Source organism: Micromys minutus, assembly GCF_963924665.1.
Source record: "Micromys minutus genome assembly, chromosome: 11".
Classification (NCBI taxonomy): Eukaryota; Metazoa; Chordata; class Mammalia; order Rodentia; family Muridae; genus Micromys; species Micromys minutus.
In genome coordinates this window covers 39,995,781-40,009,730 of record NC_137980.1, presented here as the reverse complement: position 1 = coordinate 40,009,730, position 13,950 = coordinate 39,995,781, and the positions used below count along the sequence as shown (strand labels likewise).

The 13,950-nt window shown below is 51.3% G+C and overlaps 1 protein-coding gene across 2 annotated transcripts in view; it reads right to left on the bottom strand.

Annotated features, from left to right (window-relative positions):
- Positions 1-1,370: 1,370 nt before the first annotated feature.
- The window catches only part of ATP9A (ATPase phospholipid transporting 9A (putative)), a 96,964-nt gene continuing 84,384 nt past the window's right edge, over positions 1,371-13,950 (bottom strand). For both annotated transcript variants that reach the window (XM_080924919.1, XM_080924920.1), the window contains exons 23-28: positions 11,528-11,683; positions 7,980-8,044; positions 6,955-7,063; positions 6,226-6,283; positions 4,529-4,732; positions 1,371-1,830 (exon numbers count right to left, since the gene is read on the bottom strand). In XM_080924919.1, the coding sequence (XP_080781045.1) occupies positions 1,694-1,830; positions 4,529-4,732; positions 6,226-6,283; positions 6,955-7,063; positions 7,980-8,044; positions 11,528-11,683 (729 nt within the window). In that variant the 3' untranslated portion in view covers positions 1,371-1,693. The remainder of the gene's footprint in view (positions 1,831-4,528; positions 4,733-6,225; positions 6,284-6,954; positions 7,064-7,979; positions 8,045-11,527; positions 11,684-13,950) is intronic.

Here is a 13,950-nt window from a genome sequence, read left to right as displayed (position 1 = left end):
GATGACCTCATTCCTGAACTGTCAGTCACTCACGTGTCATGACACACCTTCCCTGGACACCTCTGCTCTCCAGAAGAAATGGCCAGAGTGAAGGAAAAACATTACCAAAGCATAAGCTCTTAAAACAAAACGCATGGGAGGTCAATCGGTCACTCGTCATTTTTTTTAAAGAAGAGCAAGATACAAGGTGGTATCTCCAAGGCAACGCTGGACGTGCTGGTGGGGAAGACCCCACTCCTGGCTTCCCCTCAGCCTCCTCCTGGGAACTGCTGCCCATGAAGGACAAGCCTGGGAGAAGCCTCTGCCTGTCAGCTGAGTCCTCCCTCTGTGATTCCCCCCTCCTCTCAGGAAATGGGCTGCTGAGGAAGAGAGGTCCCAGAGGCCTGACCTTTCCACTCCGGCTTCAGAATATCTGAGTCACAGCCGCCATGTTGTCTAAACAATGAACAGAGCTCTTATCTCGCTGTCGACACATTAAAGGCCTGTCCGGCTGCTACTTCCAGTTAGAGCAACTCTGCTCAAAGTGTCTGCACCGGCCACTGGCTGTCAGCAGTAGGGTCACACCGCTAGGACTGTTTTATGAGGTGGTAGGAACAGTTAACTCAAGGGCGGCTGCAGGCTGTCTAAGTGGAAGGAGCCTAGTGTGCACTAGTGTGCAGTCACCAGCACCCTCTCCTTTCTCCTGGCCTTTCTTCCTCATGCCGGGGTCCCTGCAGCTCCATGCTGGGGCTGTCCAAAGGGTCTTAGCTTCTCCCTCCCGAGAGAAGGACTTCAGAACAAATCTTCAAATAGCACCTTCTTCTTCCTCCTCCTCCATCTACACAGACACCGCTGTTTTTACTTTTCCTGTGTGTGCACGTGTGTATGCATGTGTGTAAATATGTGTTTTGTGTGTGCATGTATGTGTGCCTATGTGTGCATGCATGTGTGTTTGTGTTCATGTCTGTGTGTGCCTGCCTGCCTGTGTGTGTGTCTGTGTATATGTATATGTGTATTCTCACAAATGTAAACACACATATTACAGGAGTTTTACTACAAACCCTGACTAGCCTAATACTCACTAAATAGTGAAGACTGGCCTCAAACTTGCCTCCTGAACACTGGGATTCCAAGCATGTACTGTACCCAACTTCAGAACTTTGTATTTTTCTGAAAACACTTCTCTTTTTTGGAGATAAGGTTTATGGGACCTTGGAAGGCAGAGTAGAACTCCCTCTGTTTGAACTGGCCTCAAACTCAGAAATCTACCTGCCCCTGCCTCCAGAGTGCTGGGATTAGGGAGACATGTGCCTTTCTAAGGGCTAAGAATGGCGTAAGGAACACATCTGTTGTAAGACCGTTTAAAAAGAAAAAGCCTGCAACCTTCAAGACAGAGACTTTTATCACATGACAAGAGGTTCAAACCATAGGGAAGCTTGCACAGTGACCCTCACAAACCTCCGACGGGCCACCCGGTCCCAGGTCCTCACCCTCACTTCAGCGTAGCACCCAAGGTTCTGACAGATTCAGCTCTCAGGCCCCTCCCTCCCATTCTGCCAAGTGTTACAACCCCGTTAGGTGCCCAATCCCGCCTCAGTGAAGCCTCATGTGCCGGCCATGACTGCCCTGTCCACCTGAAGTGGCTCGTGCGCATGGAACTTGACTTCCTCCTGGGAGAGCGCAGAGACCGGAGGCTCTGCTGCCGCCTTGCAGCTTAGGAAGTGAGCTTCGAGTAGCTGGGGGGAGAGAACCGTCTCCGAAGGTACTTGAGGACGTAGAGGGGGAGACAGCTGACCAAGGTGATGACGGACACCTTCCAGAGGAATGACAGGGTGGCAATGAAGTAGACATCTGTAAGAAAGAAGATGGGCATGACCAGAGTGTCCTACAAGACATACACAAGGCCACCAAAGAATGCATTCCACGTCCCGTCTCACATCCTCTTCTGCAGAGGGCCTGCCATGGGCCGCGGTGTACGTGGCCTTCATTTCCTCTCCCTCTTCTACCTGCCCCCCACACTTGGTGAAATGTTAACTTTCAACAGCTAGGAGAAGGCCCTTCTGGGAGACAGGCCCACAGGTGTTTTTGATTCTAAGTGACAATTAGTTTCTTCTGAGCTCCAGAGCACAGAAAGTGACATTCAATGCATGGCTCTGCTCCTCAGTGGTCAGGCTCAGTGACACCACAGAAAGCCAGAAGGGGGTTCCACAGGGCTCAGCGAGCAGAGGCCACTCGGTGAGATCAGGCTCACTCGGAGCAGGGCTCTCTGTCCAGCGCTGGACACGGAGAAGTCAGGAGCCCTGGGAAGCTTGGGAGGGAGGAAGCTGTGGGCTCCACACAGGGTATGCGGGATGAGCCCTTCCTAGTCTTAATTAAGCACAGCAGGGAAGGGAGCATGTCACCAATGAAGCACCTACTATGTACTGAGCTCACGACCGGCTTCTGTACCTTTTTCATCTACCTGTTCAACTTCCAAAGCCCCCTGATGTTCCTGAGGCAGGGACCACACCTCTGCACTCCCTCAGATCCAGACCCTGGGGCACAGTTAAGCTCAGAAAACCTCTTGGAACAGAGACCAGGGTCCACTAATGGCTCCCTTTCCAAGGCAATGTTCTTTTTATCTTCATTGGCGGCTTCACGGGAGCTAGTGAGGTTGGGAGAAGAGCCTACAGCAACGGTGTTCCCGGGATAGTCTGAATACCCCAGTTTTTCTCATGGGTGCCCTCTAAAGAACCTTGGCAGACTGTTCCCTCCTCTCTGTCTCCTTCGGCACTTACCCGTTAGCCGTGTCTGTTGGTGACACTGAAATTTAAAGCAGGGTTTCGCTGCCCTGGTGGTGGCTGTCTCACATGACCCTCTCAGAAGCCACTGTCCTCCTGCAGGTCTCCCCATGCCCCATAACCAAGTGGGAAGTCTCTGAAGAGGTGGGCCTGTCTCTGGATCACAGGAGTGAGGGGTAGGGAAGCGGCCTGGGACCTAGGCTGTGCCCTGACCGTCAGACATGCCCTAGGGGTTTCTGAGCTCATTCTGGTCCTATTCGGAATATCTAGAACGCACTGTCTCTCTACTGGCCTTCTGGGATGACACAGACCCCTGCAAATTCACAGCTCAGAGGTTGGAGTCCACCCTGGCTGAGGGGCAAGAGGACCCAACAAAGAAAATGTTGGGCTGCTGGAACCGGATCCACTCTAGAATTGTATTGCGGGGAGCCAGAGACAGGTATGGAGTCAACCAGGCAGCTCGTCACACATGGATGAGCGCTGGCTGAGCTAACGCAGCTGTGAGGTCAGTGTAGAGCAAGCATGGGCCGGCCCCTCAGTCAGCATGTTCCAAACTGCCCCACACTTCTCTGCCTAAAGGTCCCCACACCCATGCTGTCCCTGCTCCCCAACATTCTCCTCTATAGCCTCTGTCCCCCCGGTCCACTTCACCCACTGACCTGTGCCATGCCTCCCCTTCCCCATGCCCCGCCATACTATCTAATCTACGAACTCATGGAGCACGGTTTGAGGTCCACCTGGGTCCTTTTCACCTCATCGGGTTTGATCCCATCAGCCTCCTATGCCCACAGGATGTTCCCACATGTGCCCTGCCACTGTGGCCCAGGGTAGGCACTCCTGGTGTACCAAATGAGCCGACAGCCACTGCTGGGAGTGAGCGTCTTGGCTCTCAGCCAGCCGTGACAGTAGCTCTCATGGAGCTTACGATGGGCCCTGAAGAGTAAGATGAGGCTACTGAACGGCGGAGAGCTGCCTGGGGCAGCGTCAGCCCAGGTTCCAGGGTGCTGGTGGACCACCCTGCTCTCACACACGCTGACGGGACTTCTGACTGAGGTTTCACAAGAACCAAGGGACTCTTGATGCCAAAAAGTAAAAGGAACAAAACTTTGAGAAGTCTGGCTTAGCCACGAGGCTAATGAGGCCTCGTTGGCCCTGTCCCAGGAAATTGCTTTGTTATTTATCCCTGAAGACGTTCCGTATCCAGGGATAGCCACTGGAGAAGCACAGCAAACGTGGCCTTCCCTTCGTGCCGGGGAAGTGGGGCAGTGCGCGGGCTCTCAGCAGATAGACTCCACTAAGGCTCTGGCCCTCGGGAAGAAATGAGCCTTGTTTTCATAAGCCTACGCATGCCCTCTGGACATGCCGAGCACCCCAGTGGCCCGGGAGACGGGAGGCAGCAAGCTCTGTGTGTACAGTTGCTAGACTTTGTTGATGAGCTAACCGTAAGTCCGTGTATGTGCGGCACGGACATCTTTTCATTCAAACATTCTGGATCGGCAGTGAGTTAAATCCGAAGGGACAGAGCTCACAGAGAGGGAAGCCAACTGTGCTTGATGTGTTCATTAGAGACCCCCTTCCCAAGCCAGCCAGCTCTGTGGAGTTTATAAACGGGCACTCGTCAGATACGGCAACACACGTCTTCAATCCGGGCATTAAAGAGACAGGCAGGTGGCTCTCTAGGAGCCTGAGGCTAGCCTGGTCTACACAATGAGACAATGTCAAATAAGAGAGGACACTTCTGTCTTGGGATTAAGGCTCGGGGGTCATACCGATGAACTCGTGGAGGAACACCAGCGAGGCGATGTAGCAGGCCAGGCTGAGCAACTCGGCCACCGTCATGAGCCAGTGCCACGTCTGGATCGTGAGTGCCACCATCAGCAGCTCGGTGAGGATGAGGGACGTAAAAGAGATGGCCACTATGTGCACGAACTCCGACTCGAACAGCAGCAGTGCCCCGTACATGATGGTGCTCCCTGCAAACACCACAAACCGCAATGGAGGAGGTCTACCCGCTGCCGGTGTGCTACCCAGGGAGCTTCCTGACAGAACTTCCCTGTCACCTAGACAAGGACTCAAAACAGTGAACGGAACAGCCAGAGAGAAATTAAACACCAGGCTTCGTAAGGGACTGCCTTTATGTTCATGATCTGTTTGCTTCTGAGATGGGTTTCACGTAGCTAAAGCTAGCTCTGACTTTCTGATCCTCCTGCCTCTGACTTCCTCACACGACCATACCGGGCTCACCTGGTGCTGGTAATCAAATCCAGGACTCTCTTGGTGCTAGACAAGCAAGAGAGCTGCATCCCCGCCTGTGACCACCTTTTGGATGCAGGAGGTAGGAGAGAGGACCACTTGCTGCATTTCCACCGGTGCATGCCCTATGCTCTGACACAGAAACACCGAAGAAATGTCTCCCTGGCAGCTTCATCCCCTTCACACTCTTGGGCTCTGAACATTCTGGCTGTATCACCCATAGGGGTCAAAGCACAAAGGACACAAGCCAACATTCATGCTCACAAGTAAATTACATGTGCCCACCTCCACGCACACAGACTGGTGCACAAAAACAGGACTGTGATACAAAACACACAAAAATAGAATCCTGAGAGGAGAGGGGAGAAAATGAACACAGACAGCTTAGACCTTCTTCTAAAAGAACATCACCTTGGGAGCTGGAGAGATGGCTCAGTGGTTAAGAGCATTGACTGCTCTTCCAGAGGTCCTGAGTTCAATTCCCAGCAACCACATGGTGGCTCACAACCATCTAGCTACAGTGTACTGCATTTATTTATTATAAAATAAATAATTCTTTAAAAAAATCACCTTAAGCAAGCACTTCTTGGATTTTGTCTGTTTTACTTTTCTACTGATTTAGTGTGAGTGTATGTATGCACGTGTGTGTGTGTGTGTGTGTGTGTGTGTGTGTGTGTGTGTGTACACAGATGTTTGCAGCATGGTTGATGTGTAGGGGGTCAGAGAACAATTTGGGGTGTTGGTACTCTTCAGTCATGTGGGTCCCAGAGATGGGGCTCAGGTTTGTCAGCCTGACAGCCAGCGCCTTTACTCACTGAACCACCTTGCCTGCCCACAAGCAAGTACTTAGTTAGTGAACCTGGGCAACTTGCAGAGTGTCTTAGTCTCTGCATATGTTATACAAGGGGCCTTGGGACCCAAGCCTATACAAGATGTCCATTTATCTTACATAGTGTGTGCTTACCCAGAGGTCAGGACTCAAAAGCTTTTGTGTTTGAACATTTCTGGTTAGGGGCAGTGGGCCTGAACTGTTTAGACTCCTGACTTTGCCAAGCCAAGAAGCAACCATGCTGCGCTGCAGACCCCTGTTGTGCTGTGAGCCCTGCTGTGCTCCCTGCTCTCTCTTGGGCCCCAGCTTCTCTCTCCATAACCACCCCCTTCCCTTGAAGGTCAAAGCAAAGGACAGGCTTCTGTTGTCCCACCCTGATCTCACCTTGATAGATGCTGATTAACACCCAGATTAAGAACGTCTTGTAGGACAGTGGCCGCCCCTAGGTGAGAAACAGGAAGACCAGAGGTTACGATGAAGGCTGGAGGCTCACTACTGTCAGCCTTGTTGGGACTCTTTCCACTAACTACTGACAGCTTCTATCACAGTATCCACAAAGCCCCCTTTCCCCACCCCCACCCCGGCGATGTGGAATAAAACTGCCATCTTCCAAAGAGAAGCCCGAGTTGGTATATGCCTATCTTGTCAGCTACGCTAAGGACAATAAAGCAGGAGGGCTGTGGGTTCGTTATCGAGATCACTGGAAAAGAAAGCTGGGATGACGCACAATCCAGCACTCTGGAGACAGAGGCAGGGGGATCTTTGTGAGTTCCGGGCCAGCTGGAAAGGCGGCACAACCAAAGGTTGCTTGCCTGGCACTCACAAGGCTCTGGGCTGTAGAGAACAAAACCAAACGGCAAAAGGGAAAGTCTACACGCGCAGGCCGTTAGGCCCTGCCTGTCAGAGACGCTCCGGGAGCACGGCTGACGGCTGCAGAGCAGGCCTGGCGACACGGAGAAAGACTGCTGCTAGCACACGGGCCGGTCCTGCATAACCCTAACCTTCCACCACAAAGCAAGCCCCGTGTCTCTGCCCCATCAGACGGGGAAGAGGAAGGGAAGGTGGCGGGAAGAGGTAAGGGACGGTGGGGTGGACGTGGGAGGCCTGGGGAACCTTGAGGAGGTCCTTGTAGAGCTCAGGATACAACATGGCGACTTCCGACTTCACGTCTTTGTCCAAAACCAGGGAAAACACGGGAAACATGGTGTAGATGGTAGAATACCTGGGGGAATGGGCACAAGACACTGCTCACCACCTCCGCCTCTGTGGACGGTGCCACCTCCCTCCTGCCCAGCTGCCTGTGCCAGCCCATCATGAGCCACGCCCAGATGAGCACTGGAGATTCAAGATGTAAGACAGAATTCTCCTCTTCTAGTCTCTGTGTCATCAAACAGGAGGACTGTGTGTGTCAGCAGTGCCAAGGACAGAGGAATGGGGGAGAGGGAATAAGAGGTGCGTGTGTGTGCGTGCGTGTGTGCATGTGTGTGTGCATATGTATGTGCTCTGTGGCACAGATATGTGGTGTGTGGCATGTGTAAGTGATGTGTGGTATGTATATGTAATGTGTGGATGCCTGTGTGGGGATGGCGTGTGTATGTGTGTGGTATGTGTATGTGTGTGGTGTTTATGTCATGTGATATGTGGTGTATGTATGTGTGTGATGTCGTATATGTGTGCAAGTGTGATGTGTTTATGTGTAGTATGTATGTGGTATGTGTGTATGTGGTGTGTATGTGTGTGATGTGTGTGTGCATGTCTGATTTTTTATGTGTAGCATGTATGTAGTGTGTATGTATGTTATGTGTATGTATGTGGTACGTGTGTATGTGGTATGTATGTGTGTGTGGTGTGTATGGGGAGGTGTAGTGGTGTGTGTGGGTATATGGTATGTGTTTATGTTTATGTGGGATGTGTGTGTCTGTATATGTGTTTGTGGTGTGTATCTGTGTGTGTTTGAGGTGTGTGTGTGTGTGTGTGTATAACTAGGTACCCCCATTTGGTGAGGGTGCTTAAGTATTGTTATTTCAAGGAGTCTCAAAACCAGATGCCAAGGTGCCGCAGAGACTTCCCATGTCCCTCCCTGTGGGATGTTTCTCAGGATGTCCAACAAAGTGAATGAATTGTTCGCGATGACTTACCCGATGATCAGGAAGCCTTGGTAGAGAGGAACGGACGCAAAGTAGAACACAGAAGAGAAGACGGCCTGCGTGAAGAAGGGAGTGGGTGTCACTGGAGTCATGGCACCAGCCTCATCCACGCAATGTCATGTGCCCTCACAATACCCTCGGCAGTCTGGACTATTTCCAACATCTCATGATACAGGCAAAGACACCAAGATCCAGAGAGGGTCGTGCGCTGACCCAAGAGCTCACAGCTCAATTGTGACAGGCCAGAAGAAGCGAGCACGTACAGCCAGACTCGGCCTCTTTGGTGAACGTGGTGTCCTGTGTACTGGGGTTGGAAAGGCCTCACAACCAGGTCCTGAAGTCACTGTAGGGCTCTTTGGGAGTCAAGCCAGGTCCTACCTTAGGAGCCTACATTCCCAACAGCTCAGAATTAGTTTGCGGGGCGTGTACCCAACGGCACACTGAAACCAAGCTGGGGACACGCTACCAATGTTTCCATGTTGGTCGTCTTAGAGGTCAGGGTGGAAGGTATTACAGTTTGGAATTTGGTGGAAATTTCGTTTCAATGTATTTTTGAACATTCAGGATCAAACCGAGGACCTCGTACCTACTAAGTGAGCTGTGCCCTCCGGTCATACCTAAGAAAAACTTTTTCAAAGCATGTGACTGACTAGTGTTTCAAATGAGAAAAGGCAGTAAGGACTTATAGCCGCTCTCAGCCAAGTATGTGCTTTGGGAAACAGTGCATGCTGGGAAGGCCTGCAGGGGAGGCCAAGTGCTGGCTGCTACCTCCCAGATTCTGACATCTACACATTAACAGAGGGAAAGTGGCTTCCGAGCCCTTCCCCACTAGGGCAGTAGTTGTCAACCTGGAGGTCACGACCCCTGTGGAGGTTCCCGTATCAGATATTCACGTTATGATTCCTAACAGAAGCAAAATTACAGCTATGAAGTAGCGACAAGAACAATCTTATGACTGGAGGTCACTACAACACAAGGAACTCCAATGAAGGGTGGCAGCATTAGCAAAGTTGAGAACCACTGCCCTAGTGTAAGCCCAAGGAATGCTGGGAGCACTAAGTGAAGGCTACTTGTAAAAATTTAGCTGGGCCACGTATGGTGGTGCACAATGTGGTCCCTGTGTTTCTAAAGTAGAGGTAGGGAGAGCGAGGGTTCAAGGTCAATCTTTGCTACATAAAGAGTTTGAGGCCAGCCCACGATACACAAGACCCAGAATCAAAAACCAAACTAAGAGCCGGAGAAATGGCTCAGCGGTTAAGAGCACTGGTTGCTCTTCCAGAGGTCCTGAGTTCAAATCCCAGCAACTACATGGTGGCTCACAACCATCTGTAATGAGATCTGATGCCCTCTTCTGGTGTGTCTGAGGACAGTACGGTCATAGACACGTGTGTCATACACATAGAAGGAAGGAAGGAAGGAAGGAAGGAAGGAAGGAAGGAAGGAAGGAAAGAGACCAAAACTAAACCAAGCCAAACAAAACAAAGAATCCTTAGCACCAAGAGTAGCTAGACTTTTTTTTGTGGCAGCCGGGCAGGTAAAGTGCTCCCCCCTGCACTAAAGCCCCACCTGCTAAAGTCCACAGCCACAGGAAGCTGGCTCCTCTGACACACTTTCACAACCTCACTAAGGGGAAAGTCACCTTCCTGTGGCTTCTCATACAGCTGGACTGCAGGACCGTGCAGAGCTGGGGTTATTCTGTAAATCAGCTTCAGAGCGCCTTCCCATACAGCGGGCTCCTATATACTAGCCTTTAAAGCCTGCATGTGGACAAGGGTGCTCGCAGGAAATAAATACACTTGTCTGGTTCATTGGAGGATCATCAGTGTCAGGGCCAGGGCCTAAGGCTCCTCCAGAGCACAAGGGACAGGGCCAGAACCCTTGAGTGGATACCGAAGGGAATGCCTAGGTACTGCAGATGATCGCCCATCTGTCTGCTTTTGTGTATGTGCTCCAGGATCATTAATCTCCCAGTGATTACACCACAGCCCCGCTGGTGAATTAGCATAACTGTCTGATGACGGATTAGCATAAATTAAAAGTGCAGATGCTGCAGCTGTGTGGCTTTAGAACATCTCCCTCTTTCTGCACTGGGCCAGAGGGGGGCTCTCCCATGTGAAGCAGAACAGACATCTCTCACATGGTGAGCTGCCTTCCATGTATAGCCACACACCTTTCCCACAAACTACATTTATGTGTGTGTGCAAGCATGCATATGTGCCTGTATTCACTGTGTCAGGGGGCAACTGTGGGACTCAGTGCCCTCCTCCGAACATGTGGATTCTGGGACCGAGCTCACGTCATAAGGCTTGGCAGCAGGCACCTTTACCCACTCAGCTATCTCACCAGCCTGCCTTATGTTCATGAAATGTCCTGCCTGGTTCTGCTGCTGCTGCTGAGGATGCCTTCAGCTTGAACTCACGTTTTCCAAGTACCAAGTTCAAAGGCAAGGCAGATCCTACCAGCTCACTTCATGGGTGGAAAGGCCAGCCTGGAGTCAGGGAATGGCAAGCCCATGGCCCTTCCAGGTCCTCAGTAAAAAGAAACAGGACTCAAGTGTTCTCGCCGCACTCAGATTTCAGTGCAATCCTGTAGAGAGGCTGGAGTGGGAAACCCTTTTCCTTGGAGGTCTGAGTCTGAAGGGCAGGCTAGATTGCGCCTCCCTAGGATAAACAGATTTCAGGCTGATTCGACCTTGGCCTTTCCACCTGTAAAATGGGCTCCGCTGGTGTGAGGAAGAAAGGAGATACTGACTGCTTTACAAACACTTCGCCAATAGCCAAGGATATAGGATGCACAAGAAAAGCGAGTTAAAACCAGGGGTGGTGGCACGTGACATTAATACAGCACTTAGGCTGAGGCAGGAGGATCACATACTTGTGCACACACTAACGTGGGTTACGCAACAAGACTCTGTCTCAAACACCACATTTATTCTGATGTGGTTGCCACCCCTTGGCCCTTGTCTCTGCACACAGAAAACAGGAGCCGGAGCACTTGTTTGACTGTAACTCCGCCTCTCCCTCTGAAGAAGGAACGGTGAGGTGGGGGAGCCTGGCTAAATGCTATCAACTGGAGATTAGACTGGCCAGCTGGGGCCACGACTCCAAAGCACTGTCCAACTGCTGGGTTTTCCATGATATGACTGTCACCAGCACCTAGGCACAGAGCTAACTGCCACCCACCTGGACAATATGCCTGTGTGTACCAATGCAGAGGTGCCAGATGCTCACCCCAACCTGGGCAATGCGCCCACGTGCACACATAAAATGGTACCAGCTGCCTGCTCACCTGGGTAGTGCACCTGTGTGCACCTGTGAGAAGTGCCAGCTGCCTGCCATGCCTACATGCATCTGTCTATAAGAAATGTCAGCTGCCACACACCTGCATGGTATGCCGGTCTGCACCTGCGAAAGATGCCAGCTGCTTGCCTACCTGGGTGCCACGCCCACGTAAAAAGGTACCAGCTGCCGCCCACCCGGGCAGTGTGTCTGTGTACACATGTGAGGAGGAGACTCTGGGAGGTACCAGTCATAGCGCACCTGCATGGTACTGATGCAGAGGCTCCTGTGGATCACGAACTGACTGAGGGCTGCCGAGCGCTTGTAGCTGTTCCGGCCGTGCACCATGAGTAGCCGGCCTAGATGCTTGAACTGGGTGATGGAGAAGTCCGCAGCCAGCGAGGCCTGCTTTCCTTCCTGTAACCCACACACAAGAGGTCAGGGCACATTTCTCTTTTTAATTGAAACAACGGGACATGACAAGGAGACCTTTGAAGACATCCAATAATAAGACTCTCTGGTTTCAGGCTACACACAGTTGGTGGTCCAAGTCAAATTTGATTTAAAAAGAGGAATTTACTTAAATAGGAAACATACTAAATCACGGGTAGTTGTAATTTGGAGGTCAGATGAATCTGGTATTAAGTTCGCCTCCACCCCCCAGTGTCTACCAGAAGCAAAAAAAAACAAGCCATCCAATAGGTGCTTTATAATATTTAGGGCCCTGAAGGGTAAAGCACAGAGAAAGTCGGATGACAGTCACAGTGTGACAGTCACAGTGGCAGAACATCCTGGAATGATTCTGCATGCTCATGCGTGTGAAGGCAGCTCACAGTACACTCCCAGTGGCAATCACGTTTTAAAAGGCAGGTGATTCACACGGACAGAGGGACATCGGTGCCTAACGATGTGACCCAGAAGATACGAAGCCCCCGTAACACTCCTGCCACACGGGCCACTCAGAGTGAGCCCACCCAGGGAACTCACTGACATTCTGAATACCTCAGAAACGTCAACGGAGGGCCGGCAAGATGGCTCGGCAGTTAAAAGCTCTTGCTGCCAGCCTGACGACCAGGGGAGACCCAGGACCCACATGACAGAAGGAGAGGACCATGAGCACTGGGCCACGAACAAGCATCCGTACTCACATCCAAATAAATAAATAGATAAATAAATGAATGTAGTCTGTATCGATGGCATAAATATCAAACACTCCTCAAAAAAAAAAAAAAAAATCAGAGAAGTGTTTTACATTAAAGAAGATTAAAGAGATGCGGACACACGCTAATAGGGGGAATCCAGGGCCTTGATTATTTCCTGGATCTTCTTTTGTTCTTAAGCTACAAAGACATTTTGGGGACAATCGGGCAAAATGCCTGTGAATCATTAGGTCAGCTTACATCTGAGGCCTGGGGGTGGGTGGGATAGGAGGGTAGAGCACAGCTGCCGTGCTGATGCAGGGGGATGCTACTTCTTAAGGCCCCTGCGAAGTATTTAACATGGAATGTGGGCAATCTACTTTCAAAGGGTCCAGAGGAAGAGAAAGTGGACGTCAGGGCAGCAGAAAGGAAGGGAAGGTGGGTGGGAGCTCACTGCTAGACTGCAAACTTCTCAAACAAATGACAATTAAAAATATGTATACTCAGAGAGCGTGTGTACATGTGTGCATGCATGTAAGTGTGTATGCATGCATGTAAGTGTGTGTGCATGCATGTAAGTGTGTGTGCATGCATGTACTTGAGTGTACAGCTATGCATGCCCGTGCATATGCATGCTCCCTCCAGAGCATCTTCTCCCCCTCTCTGTGGTACTGCACTGACAAAGACCCTCGGGGAAGCAGAAGCCTGCAGGTCAGGCTAGGCTGGTGATCCAGTGAGCTCCAGTCTCCACCTCCAGTGTTAACATTCAGGTGCACTTGAACTTGCTCCATGTGTTATGCGGGTGCAGGGGATGTGACTCCAGGTCCCTGTGTTTGTAGCACAAGCTCTCTCCCCCAGGGAGCCACGCCCCCAGGTCGAGATGGCACTTTTCCAAAACACAGAATCACAGCACTGAGTTCTGCTGAGCCGGGAACAAAGCCTTTAGGTCAGGCCCAAGGGCCCATCGTCAGCACTCAGGGCAAGTTCTGATGCGGTGCGTGTGCGGCCAAGGACAGTTCAGAGAGGACAGCCTCGATAACAGGCCCACTCCTGGGCAATCCTGGGCACCCAGTTGGTGACTTAACAGCACAGGTAATAAAGAGATTTCAAGAAAATAACAGTAATTGGAGTGAGGGTTGGCAGCGAGGTCTGTCCCTGTCTCTGCTGGAGAAAGGAACCCAAGATGTAGCAGACTGAAGCAGGCTGCACATGGGGTGTGTGGCATGTTTCTAATTTAAAAGTATACATGAAAATAATATAGATACACGGGTGAATTATGTGTAGACAGTTTCCATGATAAACGCGCACACACCCATAACCAGGATTACACAGAAAGTACTTTTGGAAGGCTACCCAGTGTTACTAGTTTGGTGCAACTAAGAGGCAGGGTGGGCCTAACTTAAACTATTCATTTCCACAGTGCTAGGGGCACTTGCTGCTTTTATACGGTGAAGCGCAAGACCGCATGTGCCCTGCGGGTTCCCTGGAGCTGGAGTTACAGGAGGGCATGGGTGTGAGCTGCTAGATGTGGATGCTGGGAACCAA